The 16,043-nt window shown below is 52.6% G+C and overlaps 7 protein-coding genes across 7 annotated transcripts; 3 read left to right on the forward strand and 4 right to left on the reverse strand.

Annotated features, from left to right (window-relative positions):
* Nucleotides 1–1,830: 1,830 nt before the first annotated feature.
* J4E84_004728 (uncharacterized protein) lies at nucleotides 1,831–2,540 on the forward strand (the record flags this gene model as incomplete). The annotated part of the gene is made up of 2 exons (XM_049387331.1): nucleotides 1,831–2,229; nucleotides 2,295–2,540. The coding sequence occupies 2 exons, from the start codon at nucleotides 1,831–1,833 to the stop codon at nucleotides 2,538–2,540; spliced, it is 645 nt and encodes a 214-aa protein (XP_049245104.1).
* Nucleotides 2,541–2,929: 389 nt separating this feature from the next.
* On the reverse strand, nucleotides 2,930–5,432 carry J4E84_004729 (uncharacterized protein; the record flags this gene model as incomplete). Its single annotated transcript, XM_049387332.1, has 6 exons — nucleotides 2,930–4,037; nucleotides 4,087–4,211; nucleotides 4,257–4,391; nucleotides 4,453–4,879; nucleotides 4,926–5,355; nucleotides 5,387–5,432. The coding sequence occupies 6 exons, from the start codon at nucleotides 5,430–5,432 to the stop codon at nucleotides 2,930–2,932; spliced, it is 2,271 nt and encodes a 756-aa protein (XP_049245105.1).
* Nucleotides 5,433–6,177: 745 nt separating this feature from the next.
* Nucleotides 6,178–7,526, reverse strand: J4E84_004730 (uncharacterized protein; the record flags this gene model as incomplete). Its single annotated transcript, XM_049387333.1, has 2 exons — nucleotides 6,178–6,292; nucleotides 6,340–7,526. 2 exons carry the CDS (start codon nucleotides 7,524–7,526, stop codon nucleotides 6,178–6,180), a joined length of 1,302 nt encoding a protein of 433 aa, XP_049245106.1.
* A 421-nt stretch (nucleotides 7,527–7,947) lies between these two features.
* J4E84_004731 (uncharacterized protein) lies at nucleotides 7,948–9,067 on the forward strand (the record flags this gene model as incomplete). The annotated part of the gene is made up of 3 exons (XM_049387334.1): nucleotides 7,948–8,150; nucleotides 8,201–8,413; nucleotides 8,461–9,067. The coding sequence occupies 3 exons, from the start codon at nucleotides 7,948–7,950 to the stop codon at nucleotides 9,065–9,067; spliced, it is 1,023 nt and encodes a 340-aa protein (XP_049245107.1).
* A 786-nt stretch (nucleotides 9,068–9,853) lies between these two features.
* Nucleotides 9,854–11,742, reverse strand: J4E84_004732 (uncharacterized protein; the record flags this gene model as incomplete). The annotated part of the gene is made up of 5 exons (XM_049387335.1): nucleotides 9,854–10,107; nucleotides 10,169–11,015; nucleotides 11,067–11,305; nucleotides 11,358–11,504; nucleotides 11,562–11,742. The coding sequence occupies 5 exons, from the start codon at nucleotides 11,740–11,742 to the stop codon at nucleotides 9,854–9,856; spliced, it is 1,668 nt and encodes a 555-aa protein (XP_049245108.1).
* Nucleotides 11,743–12,530: 788 nt separating this feature from the next.
* Nucleotides 12,531–14,372, reverse strand: J4E84_004733 (uncharacterized protein; the record flags this gene model as incomplete). Its single annotated transcript, XM_049387336.1, has 2 exons — nucleotides 12,531–13,874; nucleotides 13,920–14,372. 2 exons carry the CDS (start codon nucleotides 14,370–14,372, stop codon nucleotides 12,531–12,533), a joined length of 1,797 nt encoding a protein of 598 aa, XP_049245109.1.
* Nucleotides 14,373–14,870: 498 nt separating this feature from the next.
* Nucleotides 14,871–15,986, forward strand: J4E84_004734 (uncharacterized protein; the record flags this gene model as incomplete). Its single annotated transcript, XM_049387337.1, has 3 exons — nucleotides 14,871–15,169; nucleotides 15,220–15,642; nucleotides 15,698–15,986. The coding sequence occupies 3 exons, from the start codon at nucleotides 14,871–14,873 to the stop codon at nucleotides 15,984–15,986; spliced, it is 1,011 nt and encodes a 336-aa protein (XP_049245110.1).
* Between the last annotated feature and the right edge of the window lie 57 nt (nucleotides 15,987–16,043).

The raw sequence follows: 16,043 nt of genomic DNA on the forward strand, positions 1-16,043 counted from the left end.
TGATAGTCGCTAATGCTATATTTTCCTTGGGACCCTCAGGGAAGATGCGAAGATGCTCGTTGTGAGCTGTTCCCTGTGCTATATGCGTCCTCGTCCTCACGTCTGGAGGCAGCAAACATGCAGAGCGAGAGAAAGCATTTTCTGGAAGAGGTAAATTCCAATCTTAGAGTATACAAATAGGGGGTTAAAAAAAAGATGCAGACTATTACGCAGAACATACGGAGCTTTTATGGGCTTTGCAGGAGCAAAAAAGGAGAGTGGGCCTGACCGGGATTCGACTTCACAAATGTTAGATTCTAAACTTCACATATTCAAGACTGTGGCAACTTACACCCGGGGCCTGTCACATAACAGATACTCTGTATCCAGGATAATTTTCCCGAAGCGACAATCATACCACTAGACCATCAGGCCGACTTTTGTCTTGTTGATGACAAATTTCGAAAGTAGGTGGTAATGTTACTTGGTCAAAACCACTCAAAAGGACATGTCGAGGACGCCTGGAAAGTCGTTGGGTAAGTGGGGTCGCGTGGGAATGTTGGTCTGAGGCGGCTGGTGCAGATTTGGTACGTGGACATGGTGCGCAGTGGGGCAGTGGTATATCTTAGTCAGGGTGGGACGCTTCTAATCATGGAATTCACAGCCTCACTTTACTCCTTTCGGAAGACTTTGCGAAAGAAATCTCGAACTTCTGGTCGACCTTGACCGTCTGTGCTGCAAACATTGATCGCGAGAATAGTAGGATCAAGCCGCAGACCCAGCACGACATCGAGATGCAGACTGCCCAGCACAACACCACCACAACCAGATTGCATCGTATATACATGCAAGGTCGGCATGCAGGCATCACAAGACCCCGATCTTGACGTCTTGGTAAAACAGAATAGGCTGGGCGCATCTCCTTATCGCACGCCTCATTTGCCCAGTAAAGTGTCACCGAAGCTTATGCGCACTGGGTGGAGAGCCGATCATACAGGCACAAGTATGTCCTGTGCATGGTGACGGGAGGGAGCCGACATCGCTAAACCTATGGCGATCCCCCCTGCAACTGTGCGCTCAACAACTGCTATGTACACCGACATTTTGGCGCCGTTGCGTTCAAGGTGGACGCCATCACGAACGAACATGCTGTGCGTGGACGCTCAACGACCATCATGTTTTTACTTCAATCGAGTGCCGTAGTCACAGTCAAGACATCAGACGGTTTATTTGAGCACGCTGCGACCATGATCAAAAGTGCGGGGGAGACGTGCTGGGCATGCTAGAGTGGGTCCCTTCCATTGGTTCGGGCCAGCCCTTGTGCCACATGCAGTATAGTGGGTGCCCCAAGCTCCCTCCCAGCAAGCTCCCATCCACTGAGCACCACGGAGTCCAACGCTGCATCCCCGATGTGCCCACTCGTTATGAAGTGAACAACCCACGAGGGTGTCCTGAGTCGTTGTACAGCACAGCTCACTGACCGCTCTCTGTAGAGATTCCAGAACGCAGGCCAAGGAATCCGAAGGTGGTCGCCGCTGCTGTGTTGTGAGGCTCGACGGCTTAGAAAAGGGAGAGCTTCCCCTCACTGTGTCGCGAGCTCAGCTGTCATTCCTGTCCTCTCAACACCTGTTCCTGTCTACCGGTTCGCCTGATAGCGCCTCCCATTGCCCGCCGCCTTCCGAAGCTTACTGACGCCCGCATCTTTGCGTCACTGAAACCTTATCGTCTTATAATCTACCACTAATTGCTCGTCTTGCTTCTTTCGCATACTACTACTTCTTCCCCTTCGCGCGCACTTGCGTTTCGTTCACATCAACTTCCCCATACATCAACACTACACACATCTTCGCAATGGCCGCCTCAAAACCCAGCGTTCGCATCATCAGCGCCCTCGCCGGCCCCCGCCTTCTGGGCCCTCGTCTCACAGTCCGCCAGCTGTCAATGACAGGTTCGACTGCCTCTTCATCGCTCCTCACAACCGATAAGCCCTATGCCTCAAATCGTTCAGCGGGACCCATCCGCCTTCATGGCGAGCAAACCATCCCAGTCCCCGAGGCTACCGAGACCGGCAACAAAGTCCGCCGCTTTAACACATCGAGGAGTTTAAAGTCCGTCGGCGATTCCAGTACCCTGGACTTTATGCACTTCCCGGAGTTCGACCTGGAGAGCCGAAGCGCGCCCATGGGCATCAGAGTCCCTATCATCCCATGGGCCAACGTTGCCAGCCGGGGTGCTGAGAGCGAGGATTCCGTAAGTCTTGTCCCACTCTCTGTCTTTTGTTTATCGCGCAAGAGTGCTAACGATATGGTTCCTAGATCCCCATGCAGCCCACAATCTACACCGTCTCCGCTGACGGTACCCACATCCACTCCCCCTCCGCAATGACCGAAGTGTCCGACACAAACCAGTCTGGCTACCAGGGCATCGCTGAGGCTGTCGCCAACAAATTCACGTCTACCCGCGAGGAGGGTGAGGGTATGGTAAAGCAGATCTGGAATGACCTCATGGAGGATCTTGCCGATCTTGCGAGTGGCTCAAAGCGCGGCTCTAACAAGGCTTAAGTGGGGTGTACATACACTGTCATGACTGCCGTCGGCGAACGGCGGTTCTGATGGTTACGTGGGCTTCGCACTGTATCGGACTTCCGATGGCTATCGGGTGGGTCTAGGGATGTTAAGTCGAAGCATGTTTTTGCTTTCTTGGTACTGTGGAATGGAAGGGTCTAGCGCGAAGTGCTCGGGCTTATGAGATCACGAAATACATTTTAATCGCTCTTTGATCAATGTCTCTCATTCTTCGTTGCAATGCGCTCGTTTGACTACGCTGCCCGATCCCCGACCTTTGATCAAGGTGTGCGCGAGCACAGTGCTGATTGACAAGGAACTGTATGTTGACAATCAAGATCGTAAGCGTAGAGTCCTGCCATCGCAATGGAATATACCAAATCCTCTCATCTCAGACCTCCAAGTTCTTCCATCAGTCCACAAAGCGCCCGCACGAGCGGCGGCCCAGTTTCACGATCCACGTCAGGATGTGTGGATTCAAGAAGCATAACGCCCACCTTCATAACCTGTGAAGGATACTTGAGGTTGCAGATTTCGGGCCGAGCAATCGCTCCAGACTCCGATGCCACCGGCTGGTGCGTAGAGATGATGCGAAGGCACGGTATACCGCTGTTCGTAGCAATGAAGGCATTAACGCCAGCCTGGTTATCAGAGGCGGCATCATCGAGGTAGATAAGTTTGCCCGGAAGCGAACTTGGCCGTGTGCGCATCGGCGTCGTAGTACCGGTCTTCTTCGCTAGGTCGCGCGTCATCATGCTGTATGTCCAGAGGACCATAATGGCATGGTACAACATGAAGGAATCTGGGCCGCGGATCTGGTATGGCGGGATTTGTCGCGCAGCTCGGACTACCTGTCCAGCATGCCAGATGGCGACTCTGGCTTCTTTGGTTTGGCTCCAGGGTGAGAGGTGAGTGTACGCGCTGTTGGCAGCGCTCTCACCGCATTTGCCGGCGAAGCGCGTGATTAGATCGAGGTTGACGTGGAGGTACATCTGCAAGAATTGGTGGAACAGACAGGTCACGGCTGGATGTTTGCTAGGTACAAGATCTTCGCGTTGAAGGTATTGGTATCTGCGGGGGAGTGTCAGCTTCATCGAGTATGAGAGAAGATACACCAACAGTTTTTCCTGACGAGATCGAGCCCAGAGCTGTGAAGCGGCGTCGCTGCTCTCGTTCATCAGCGCAGATTGCTGTGTATACTCCCAGATTTGGGCAGCAATGCCATGCAGATAAGATGAGTGAGCGACTTGCATGTCGATGGTGGCAGGAAGACAGTGTATGGCAGCTTCGTCTTTCAGAAGTGTTTGCAGTGAGGGAGCGCTGGCGACGACGTCCATGTCAAGATAGCGCATTCGCCATGTCTCTGCTGAAGGTGCCAACCACAGGGTCTTCGAGGCAGGCAACATGAGCGTAAGTTCAGCGTAGCTGATAAGTGGCGGGCGATGTTTGGCCATAGTCATGTGGATATCGTGCTCGAACAAGTGATACACCAACCTGTCTGTATTAGATGCTGGGTAAACAGAGTCTACTGTGTCTGTCATACCTCTTGTAAGATTCTTGCTCCACCCACTGCTTCCACTTTGCATGTAGTTCCTCGTCGCCATCCTCTGCAGACGGTGTAACTGCAGGATACCGGATGTAATCGAATCTACCGGCGCGCCGTAGTGCCTACAGAGTCAACGTGTGTTACACTATCATATCAGAGCTTCTTACCGTGACAAGAGATTGCAAGCTACTCTCCGCGATTTCCATCTTCCTCCTGTACCCACAGAATGCCCCGATATCAAGCCAAAGCATCGAAGCTTGGAGATATTCAAGGTCGCGTATCACACTGTTATCATTCTCGGACTGGAGACGTATTAGACATCCTTCGACTTGGTGTCAAGCCTGGTATTTGCAAAAGACTTACCAGCCTGTTCAACGCGACTCGGACTATCTCCTGTAGCGCCAAGCCTGTCCTGCTCACCGAGAGTACGCCAAAACATACGCACCCAGCTGCCACCAAGGCAGTGAGATATTCTGGCCGGGCAGTCTCGCTTTCGAAGGTATACGGATGGATCCATGCATCCGTTTCAGTTCTTTTTGCAATTCCAACTTTGATCAGCTTGTCGACGCACTCTGCCGAAGGGAAAGAAGGAATGGTGATATGGCTCTGTGCTGTCTTCGACACCAATTGGAAGATGCGGTCACGGGCTGCCGGCGATAGCTTATCTGGGATCACAACGTTGGAAGAATATGGCATGTGTGGTGACGAGGCAAGATCTACGTTACGCTCGTCCAAAGCGATGTTTTCGTGCTCGCTGAAAGCGTGCTGGTTACGCTCGGGGATCCAGAACCTAAAGCAGGTCAGCGCTGATTGGTCTATCGGTCAGTGTGGCTTACCAGGCAGACTGTTTGAAGACTGCATGGCGCCTCTTCGCGGAGTTGCTATCAATCTTCTCGTGAGAAACATCTGTATTAAGAGGCGGCGTTGCAGAAGGCAAGGCTGTCACCTGCGATGTCTGCACTTCTAGCATCTGACTGACAGTTGGAGTGAAATCATTGCCAAAAATGTCAACCTGACCAAGCCAGTCACTCTCTGGCATCCATGCGGTCAGATCTGGAGGCGGTTGCATGTAGTCACTACCCAAGAAGTCTGGTGCGGGAACCATGATCTGTTCGAAAAAGGCCGGGATGGTATGCTGGGTATAACCAGTGGTATTGTACAGATCGAGTAGAGCTTGCGCCTCAGTATTGGTCTCGTTGAGGTAGACATCGTTCAGTTGCATGTCATCGTCAAATTGGTATGGGTTGCTCTGCTCTTCAACAGATGCTGCAAACACTTGCGCTGACTGTTGTCCTACATCTGCTTGAGCGGGCGGTGACGGATCGGGCGACTTTGTCAGGCATGGTAGGCTTTTCTTTTGGCACCGTTTGCATGGCCTTCCATTGTCGCATTTGACTTTTGATACGACGCAGGAGTTACAGGCCTTCGTGGCACGTTCTGCTACGCGATATGGGCCTACGAGCCCATCTTTAGCATTCTTTGTGTGAGTTGCTTGATGCCTGAGTAGCAAATCCCTTCGGTTGAACGCTGCAGGGCACTCCTCACAATGAAACGACCTCTCGTTGCGGTCTGTGCATCGTTAGTATTTCGTTGAGTGATGGCCAACGGTGAGCGAAACTTACGTGAGTCTAGATGTCGGTTCAAGTGGTCGGCACGTTCGTATGATCGGTGGCAGACTTGACACTGAAGCCCACCAATTGACGCATCGGAAGTCCACTTACGTTTCGAGGGTCGCGCATTCGTTGGGGTCACCGCTATCTCGACTGACATAATTCAAGAACTGAGGAACGGAAATGTGGGAAAAAAACGAGCAGGTAGTTCAAAGCGCATCAAGGCTTCCGGCCATCGGAAAGTGGGCGCCCCTACCCTTGTTCAGATGCGGGGTGTGTCTGAACCGTCACACCAATCGAGCCGACGGCATATCAATTGCCGAACCTTCAACATCCTCGGGAGTAGTCACGTTTCACATTGCAAGCCTCACTCATCAAGCCATGTCGCCTATGTCTACAACTGCAGCAGAAACATCGATTCAGAGGGCGCGGCTCAGGTGTCGCCAATACCCGTGTCGACCGAAGTGTGGGACCTGGTCTAAGCCACTGCTGTTGTTTTGAGACCAACCGTTATTGCTGACATAGAACGCCTTTGCTCCCAATCATGCACTCCCCGATAGGTGCAGTTGTAATCCATGAATTCATCAGGGTGCCTGTCCCGGTTAGATCATGCCAAAAAACCTGCGCGACTTGCACTCACATTTTGATCACATTGCTGCCTCGTTCCGTTGCAGGCTTCGCAGCTTCGCGGCTGAATCGCTGTATCAAGCTTGCACGTTCGTGTCTACTTTTGAAGACGTCTTCTAGGATCGAAGACACTTCGTCCTTGGATGGCCTGCCGATGATGTGACTGAAGAGCGTTCCTAAAGCTTCGGCGTCCTCAATGGTTTGGCTTGCACCTTGGCCTTGAGTCGGTAGCATAGCGTGCGCGGCATCCCCAATGATAATCGCGCGTCCAGAGTGCCATTTATCTAGCGGATCCAAATCGCGTAGCTGCCAGAGACCGATGCTTTCGGCATTCCGGAGTGCATCTTTGGTCCAGCTGGGGAAATCCTTGAATGTTTCCAACATCTTTTCAGGGTGTCCTTTCGTCACCCACGACTGCGCTTCGTCGGAATTCTCGTTCATCTGCTCGTCCGGTACCAGTCCAACGATACTGTAAAGTGATCCGCCGCGTGCAGGACCCATGATGAGTCGACAGGAGTGTGCCATGATCATAGAAGTATAGGGCTCCTCTGGGTTGATGTTTTCGGAGAATTGAGGCGCGCGCTCGTTCAGAATCGCAGTTGGCAGCATAAGCCGGTATGCCGAGGAACCTGTGGGCTTGGGATGAGCCTCTCGACCGAGTATAGAAGTACGTAGAGCACTGTGAATGCCATCCGCGCCAATGACAAGGTCTGCTTCTAAATGCTCACCACTCTCAAGTATGACTTTGCCTCCTTCACAGTCACACCGAGATACTCGTGCCGAAGTACGCAGTATTGCAGGCTGGCCGTCCCGTTCGATGGATGTAGCTGCCTTCTTGAGATAGGCGTGGAGATCTTCGCGGTGCCACATGATGCGGTCTGCGCCATACTGCGTCTTGCTCCGTAGAGGTATTTCATTCACCATCTTGCCGTCAGCATTGTAGATCCTGAATCCGTGGTCGACCGTGCCGTTCGAGCCGTTGAGCAGATCTGTTAATCCCCACGACTGTTCTAGGATCCTTGTGGCATTGGGTTGTAGTGAGATCGTAGCGCCGATCTCTGCGCTGAGACGAGATTGTTCGAGGATCGTAATCTGTCGACTGTCCTTCCGAAGGGCTATAGCTGCTGCCAATCCTGCGATACCACCGCCCACAATAATGATCCGAAATGGTGTTGACGATGACATTGTGAGCGCAGTCATGGGTGTACAGGAAGAGGAATTGATGGAGTGTCAAGATATTGTGCCGGAGTGAAATCGAACATGTTGGTGGTATCCCGGGAAAGCGGTTGCCTGATAATCGATAACCTCTCACCGTCCTAGCAAGGGAAACCTGCTGGAATTGATCTCTACCCTCCACTTTACGAGATCTTCTCCCAACATCCCCGCAATGTGTATTCAGGTTCGTGCATCTCGCATGCGCCGTCGTCGTAATCGGGGTTCGGAGAGGTGGGCCTAGACACGTTCGGTCCGTGTGGGCAACGCCAAAGGCTGCACATCGCACAGGCGCTCAGATATCGTGTGAGAAGACTGTTGAATATGACCTCCAAGCCAGTCTTCCCAACACAGCAATCAAGTTCCATTCAATTCGGCAAACAGCCCCAAGACCAATATACCCAACGACATGATCTCCACCGCAACGAAGACAGCGTCGGTTACGCTGAAGGCCGTCGAAGATCAGCGCATGAGGGTGGATGGCACGGATACGACGTTCGGAGACTGGAGGGACGACCTGGCTAGAGATGGCTATGCAGTCATCAAGGGTGCAATTCCGAAGGAGAGGGCCGATAAGTACGCAGACAAGATGTATAGCTGGTTGGAAGGATTGTAAGTACAGACACCACAACGTGATATCGTAAAGCACTCACATTTTCCAGCAACCTCGGCTATGACCGCAATGACTTGTCCACGGTCCACAAAGACAAGCTCCCGTTGATAACTGAAAAGGGCATGTGCCTCCAATATGCTGTTACCCACGAGGACTTTGCTTGGGCGATCCGAGGAGAGCCTGGCGTTGTAGGAGCCTTTGAGAAGGTTTACAATACCGAGGACTTGATCGTGTCGTTTGATGCGATCAACTTCACATTGCCGTATGTTGGGCGCATCCATGCCTCGAACAAGCTGACAGTCACTCTAGTCGCTCAGACCTGGCACCGAACAAGCCGTGGCCTCACCAAGACCAAGACCCATTGAAACCTGGATTCCGATGTCTGCAAGGCTTGGTGAATCTGCTTCCCAATGGTCCAGAGGACGGCGGATTGATCGTGTGTCCGGGCGGACACCTGTTGTCCGACGAGTTCCATAAAGACATGGCGGACGAGGAACGCATTCCAGCGTGGACACCAGAGTGGTATGGCTTCACTGAGAACGGCATGAAGTGGCTCGAGAAGAAAGGCCTGAAGTGGGCGAAGGTGTGTGCAGAGCCCGGCGATCTGCTGGTGTGGGACTCCCGCACCCCTCACTACAACCTGAGCTCCAAGACGAAGCAGCCTCGTTTTGCAATCTACACATGCTACATGCCTGTAGAAGATGCCACTCAAGAGGACTTGCGCAGGAAGAAGGATGCGTACGAGCGCTGGGTGGGAACGACCCACTGGCCAAACGCGAGGCACACAGGCTCAAACGTTGCGAAAAGAGACGGAGTGGACGACCCGCACAATCGGTTCGAGCCGGTGAACAAGCCGATCATGGATGAGAGGACATTCAAGCTGACTGGCATCCCGTATATCAAGGCGGAAGTCTAAGTGTGAGAGTGGCTTGATCTTGGAGCGCGCCCAAGGTGGTAGGGGAGGTGGTGGATGAGTAGCATCCAACGCGCCTGATCTGGTACGCGTGCCTAGCGTGACGCGTTAGTCCAGATTAGGCCGCTTTCTCTCGCTAGCTGAAATAAAAAACTATGACATCAACGAAGCTTACCCAACGTGCCCGTCTGACAGCCATCTATCACGGCATGGCTCAACAACCAGATAAAGGCGCTGAAGAGGATCACGAGATTCTATTCAGCGTTCTGATTATAGTGCGCTGCTGTCCAAATGACTCGACTGGATGCCGACAATGCCTATGACGCGTCAACGCATCCATCACCAACGAAGACCTAGCCAACACCGACACTGACATTGCTATGCAAGGCCATGGTACCCATCCATACCGACCGTAACTTACCGGCTTTCTCAGGCCGCCGTTGAAGGGCCCTTCCAGGGACATACAGCACCTTGAAGCTAATGCTACGTTGTTGACATGATTGCCCGTGTACGTTGCCAGCCCACCTCTGCCACAATCGTCACTGATCAGGCAGAAGCAGTCACATAACATGATACGACACGGCTCGAAAGCCAATCAAGGGGTTTACGAGCGATATCCACATTCAAACATATCTGAATTAGACTAGGACGCACGCGCTTCCCCAGCCACGCCAAAACAGCAACACAACAGTCTCGCTGCAACGCCAATACAACACAGCTGCACTCATCTGTCTGGTATCTCCGTAGATCTTCCGCCGACGTGACACGAGCATACGACAGACTGTCTTCTCAGTGCGACATGGAAGGGTGGCCTGACACCTTCTTCATCGCCCACTTGCCGGTATAGGCCCTGATCTTCTTACCATACAGGAAGACAGGTATGCCAAAAAGACCGAAGAGTGCCGTGAGTCCGGCGTACGTTCCGAACGTTCCGTCGTAGCCATCGGTCTCGATGAACCTGGCGACACCATAGCTGGTGCCGAAAGACACGAAGCCTCGAAGAGCCGTGATGACGACAAGAATAGGGCCAGCGCGTGCTGGATCTAAATGTAAATATGTAAAGTCAGTGTATGTCTCACATGCCGTCCATCCAGAAACACTTACAAGAGTCAAGAAGGTACGTGATTGCAGCGATGTTGGCGCCAACGAACGCGAAGTAATACGCTGCATTGGCGAATACGAAGACGAACCAGTGGTAATCTCCTGGGTTTTCCGCTGCCAGGCCGTACAACGTGGCGGCAAGGCACCCACATAGCAGGGGAATCCAGAGCAGCAACAGGCGATTCTCAGGTTCGTGAACTCCACCATTGCGTCTTGCTCGCCACTTGATTATGACATCGCTGCCGTTACCAAGGAGTGGGAGTGCCACAAAGGCGACAACGATCTGCCCAGCGTTGACGTATGATACGGAGCTGTCCGACCAGTTGTACGGAGGCGCGTGTACTATCGTGCCGTACGTTGTTCCAATGGCGATGTTGACGCCAATAGTAAGACCGTTTAGGCAGAAGGCCCAAAGCACATTGGGGAACAACATGACCTGGAAGGTGTTGACGAAGCCGTAGAAACCTTCCATCCATTCCGGTTTGTTGACGAAGATGCGCATATCTGACCAGACTGTGCGGGGAAGAAATTTTGTGTTATCCAGAGGCGGTCTTTCGGAGAGCTTAGCCGGCTGTGGTGCAGTCGCCCTACATCCTTCTAGCTCACCTCCCTCTTCGGCTGAGAATTGACCATAAGCGGTCAGAGGGCGATCGTACTTTGACTCGGGAACCCAGAAAATGGAAGCAATGAACGTGGCTGCGCAAAGACCGGCGCCTAGGTAATACCAGTTGGATGGGCCAACCGCTCCAGCGATTGGTGATGCGCAGATGATGTACACGGCTGACAGAACTGTCTGCGTGGCAGATTGCCACATCAGGAAAGTACTACGCTCGTGAACGAAGTGGATTTCCTATACCCTAATTAGAGAACGTTTCTCGCGCCTTTGTCTTGCTATCGTTACCTGGATCATCATGGGGACCAGTGCCTCGCTCTGACCTGCAGCAAACCCGAGGAGCATCCTAGCGCCAAGGTGCTCGTTGTAGTCTTTGGCATTTGCGGCCCAGACGGCTGATGCTATCAAGAGCAACAGCGACAGAAGGTAGACAGGGCGCCTTCCGATCGCAAGAGCGAGTGGCATGCAAACTAAGTTGCCTACGCCCATGAACATTGAAGGGTACGTCATCAGCGCGGTTATGTCGGCTGCACACCCGGTCAGCGCAGTCAGAGCATGTGAGGAGCTGAGATCACTGACCATATGTAGCTCCAGCTGCGGCATAGATAGGGATATACCAGGTAAGAAGACCTCCAAATCCGGACACGAGTGCGAGACCCAGACTGGAGAAGACCGAGACCAACACGATGAAGAGAATCTTGCGAAACTTCGATAGATTCAACGGGTCTATTGAGAAGACTCAGTACGTGAGGCGGCGAGCTGCGTGCTACAGAGTACACGAACCTTGAGGATCAGCGCTAGGGGCTGGAATCAAGAAGATATCGTCGAGGTCGGTGATGGTCACAGTTCCCATCGCCGCAGGCTCCTGGATGGGCTTCACGATGCCTGTCTCAGCATCTGAAACAACCTCATATCGTTCGACTTCGGTCTTCATGGTCTTCGGGGTTTTGATGTCGTCGAGCATCTTTGCGAGGTAAACGATGTTCTCGCGCTATAGCAAGATGAAGGTGAAGTCAACGGAAATATAAACCCGCTCGTCCAAAACGGAAGAGCACAAATGGCTGTTAAGTTCGATGAGAGTGTACTATGCGCGCAGAGAGGTGGTTATATCTAAATATGCGCTTCGGCTCCTCTTCTTCAACGTTCACCTATTGGTACGTGGCACGTCTTCTTGTCGTCTAGCCCGCGTCCAGACTCGTGCCACGGCCGACGATTTCGTTGGCGTTTCCAAGCCTTGGTCTGGAAATCAATGCCACATTCACATCCCGGCTGAGCAGAACTCCACTTCACGAGCATTACGCGGCAGTGTCGCACGAATGTCTATCTGGGGTTTCTGGCATGACTGTGGGGTAGGTAATCCGGGGTAGCGCGTGCGTCGGAGAGTGGGCTAGCTCGCGGAAGGAGGGCCATGTTCAACCAATCAGTATCGTGCAATTCGCAACCATTCTTGGCTTCAGCTCCTGCGCGGCGCAACTGCCGAGATTCTTTACGAGTGTTTGCAGTTGTCTCAGGGAGCCTTTGCAATGTCACAAGCGGAGAACATACCCTGCAGACGATGCGCGGCAGGTCTATCGTTATGCCAATGCACGGTCGAAGTCACCACTACCTAGGTATCATTTTATCGTACAGTTCTGCGTCCACGGACGCGAAGTTTGCATGCGCAGAGTGTGTCACAGCAAGCATATTCACGAACAAACACCGAGTGACGTAACTTCGATGAAATTGTGCGATATATTGGGCTCATTCAACGCTCTATGCAACTGCGACAGGCACAAAAGGCAGTATGATCTTGCTCGGCGTGTCTGCTCCTACATGTATCCTGTGCTCGCCCTTGTTCTTCTCATGTTCCGGTCGCGGTTTCGAGAAGGCCGTGTACTCTGCAATACTAGGAAACTCACCGGAGATCTGAACGCTGATCGATTCTCCTTCGTCAAAATCGACACCCATGGACCAAATACCGATTTCTAGTTTCACGATCTCACCTGGTGTGATCTTCTCTTCCTTCTCGTGGGGGTGGAAGGGGAACTGCTCGTGGATGCTTCGCGCCGGGTCGAATGCCCGGTGGCTGGCACGCAATACGCCAACGCTGCCGAGGTGCAGATTCAGGCTCGCGCGTTCCTTCTCTGGAATATCATCGATACTTTTGTAAGCTGAGGGTATCGCCGAGAACGGGAAGCAGAGATGCATAAGCAGCTTTCCGTCCTTATCTTTCTTGCGCAGGATGACAAAGACATTCATGTCGTCGTGTGAAAGAGCTGACATGTACAAAACGGCTTTGGGCAGGCCAATGAGCCGTGACTTTTGCGTGAACTTGTAGGTGAATTCGGCGATCGATTTCGAGTCTTGCGAGTCGTAGCTGACCATCTCGGTCTTGGATGGGGGTTGTTCGGTCAAGCCGGAGCCGGACAGGTAAAGATCCCTGTATTGGGTCCCTGGAACAGGGAAATCCGAGAACTCGATGCCATCAATAGCTTCACGGTCGCCAAACTGGAGTGCTGACCATCGCACCCTAGCCATCTTCTCCCAGTCGTTGTCAATGCCCCGCAGATACTTATCGAAGTAGGTATGCAGTTCCTTATCCGCGTGAGGATCACAGTATAACTCGAACCATTCTTGGTGTGAGCTCCATCGAATCCACTTCTTGTCATGAGGTACTTCGAGCCATCCACGTACGGAGCCCATTGTATGGATGCTGGAAAAGTCGCTTCCGCTGATGAAGACAGGAACTTCGATCTTTGTCATATCAGGGCGCTTGTCGCTCCAATACGCGTTTGCGTCAGGTGACCTCCGATGCATCTCAGCGAAGTCCTCGATGCCGCCGCCCGGATTGTTCGTCTTGATGATGAAGTGGGTGATGAGATCGAAATTTGACATGCTGAAGACGCCACCTCGACAGAATTGCTCGCGGTAGATGTCACCAGACCCTTCCCAGGGTGCAATGGCGGCAAGGTGTGGAGGTCGTAGAGAGGCAACATGCCACTGGATGATGGCCAGCGCACTGTTGCCGGCCATGCCTACTTTGCCATTACTCCATGGCATGTCTGCCACAGCTTCGATGACATCGTAGCAATCTTCTGCATCTTGAGAGCCCATGATCTGCCACGATTAGCTAAATAGTAGACTTTGCAATACAGAACATACGGGTATGGAACCGTCGCTGTTGCCCGTGCCGCGAGAATCTACCGAGATGATCGCATAACCACGTGGGCACCATACAACTGGATCAAGTCCCTCGAACTTCTCCAACCCACTGAGCGCTTCATTCGGCACGCAGCAATTCCAAACGCAGATTGGAAGCATGTGTAGAGCGGAGTACTTCTTGCCGTAGCATGACCAGCTTATCACTGCTGGTAGCTTTTCGTCTTCGGGAACGTCGGCGGGCCGGTAAATGTCGACATAAAGGCGACATCCATCTCTGACCACGATCTCGACATCGTGATCAATCCGTATGTCAGATTCGAGAGGGCGGGCGTTGTACGGTTTCGCGCCTTTGCGAAGAACTTCGGTTTTACCGGGTGTGAAGCCTTGGTAGTTGTTCACACCCGGCTCAGGCTTTGAGATGGGCTTATAGGCCACTTGCATAGCGACTGGCATCTTTGACGTGGGCAATGGTGAGACGTGTGGACGAGAAAGAGGAGGAGAATAGTAAGCGCAATCGGTAAAGATCCCAAGCTCCGTGACAGCTACCTAGGTACTTGAACAACAAACACATCTACCCGCAACGCGACGCGTCGAGTGCACTTTGCGACGTCGTGCCGTCCACCTCGGCAAGCGTTCTAGCCCGAAGGGTTGTCCATCCCCCACACGTCCCGAGTCCCACAAATCCTGCGGCATAGATACATATCGCGGGGTATGGCGCCCACATGTGCCGAGACGGTCGGCAACGCTGCCCCAACATCCCCAAACGATGACTATTGTCCCGAGAACAACATCATACAAGCTCTTCTTCAACATCCAACATATAACATCACTTAAGTGCAATCAAGGCCATTCCACCACAGCTTCATTCCAATACAGTTTCGACATCTCCTGCATTTGAACATTTCTAACCTCGTCACTCACAATACGCATTCAAGCCCTCGTCTTAAGAAAATGGCGCCTCACGCCGAGGAGCCAAAGCCAGATAGCGGTGTTGACCTAATCTCGTACGACGGTACCGTATATGGCGATTGGCGCGACGATTTTCACAAGAACGGCACAGCAATCATCAAAGGCGCCATCTCACCCGAACGCGCAGAGTACTACAAGCAAAAGCAGATTGAGTGGCTTCAGTCCTTTGGTCGCGGTTTCGATCCCAACGATGAGTCAACATGGACACAAGAGCACCTTCCTGTTAGCTTCAAGGGCGGGATGTACTTTGCCTACTCTAGCACACACGAGAAATTTGTTTGGTAAGTCTTGAATGGCATGCGATATCGGCAACATGCTAATGCAGATTCAGGGAAGCTCGCACTGAACCCAAGGTCATCGAAACCTTCGCGAAACTTTGGGGCACTGAGGAGCTGCTCTGCTCATTCGACGGCATGAACATCACCCTGCCGCACCAGAAGGATCTCAAATGGAGCCCCTGGCCACACTGCGATCAGTCGCCTCACCGCAAGGGCATGCAGTGTGTGCAAGGTCTATTGAACTACCAACCCAATGGCCCTGATGATGGTGGCTTGATCTTGATGAAGGGCAGTAGCAAGCTGTATGATGAGTTCTTCCGCGAGAAGAGGGAGCAGGACAACCATGAGGACAAGCCTCCGGAGGAAGAGGACTTCAAGGATCTTTTCATCTTCAAGGAAGAGGATGTCCAGTGGTTTAAAGACCGCGGATGTACACTCGAGAAGGTGAACCTTGAAGCTGGTGACTTGGTGCTGTGGTATGTTCTTACCGTCTTCCCTCCCCTATTTGGTCCTTGAGTTAATGTCGCGCAGGGATTCTCGCACCATGCACTACGCCTGCTTTCCTCAAGGCAACCGCATCCGTCATGTCCAGTATGTCTGCATGACGCCCGCCAAGTTCGCGAAGAAAGAGGATCTCGAACTCAAAGCCGAGCTCTTCAAGACGTGGCAGGGTACGACACACTGGCCGCACTGCAATATCCGCAAACAGGGCCCACCAGAGAGAGATGGCAAGCCAGATCCACAGAATAGAACAGAGCCGCTAGAGAAGCCGGTTGTTACGGACAGGATTCTGCAATTAGCTGCTGTAAAAGCTTACTAAGAGCTGAAGCGGTCCATAGATGATGAAGGAATACGCCATCTTACAAGACTTCGAGGT

The sequence above is a fragment of the Alternaria hordeiaustralica genome, assembly GCF_023758085.1.
Source record: "Alternaria hordeiaustralica strain BMP 2776 chromosome Unknown scaffold_7, whole genome shotgun sequence".
Lineage (NCBI taxonomy): Eukaryota > Fungi > Ascomycota > Dothideomycetes > Pleosporales > Pleosporaceae > Alternaria > Alternaria hordeiaustralica.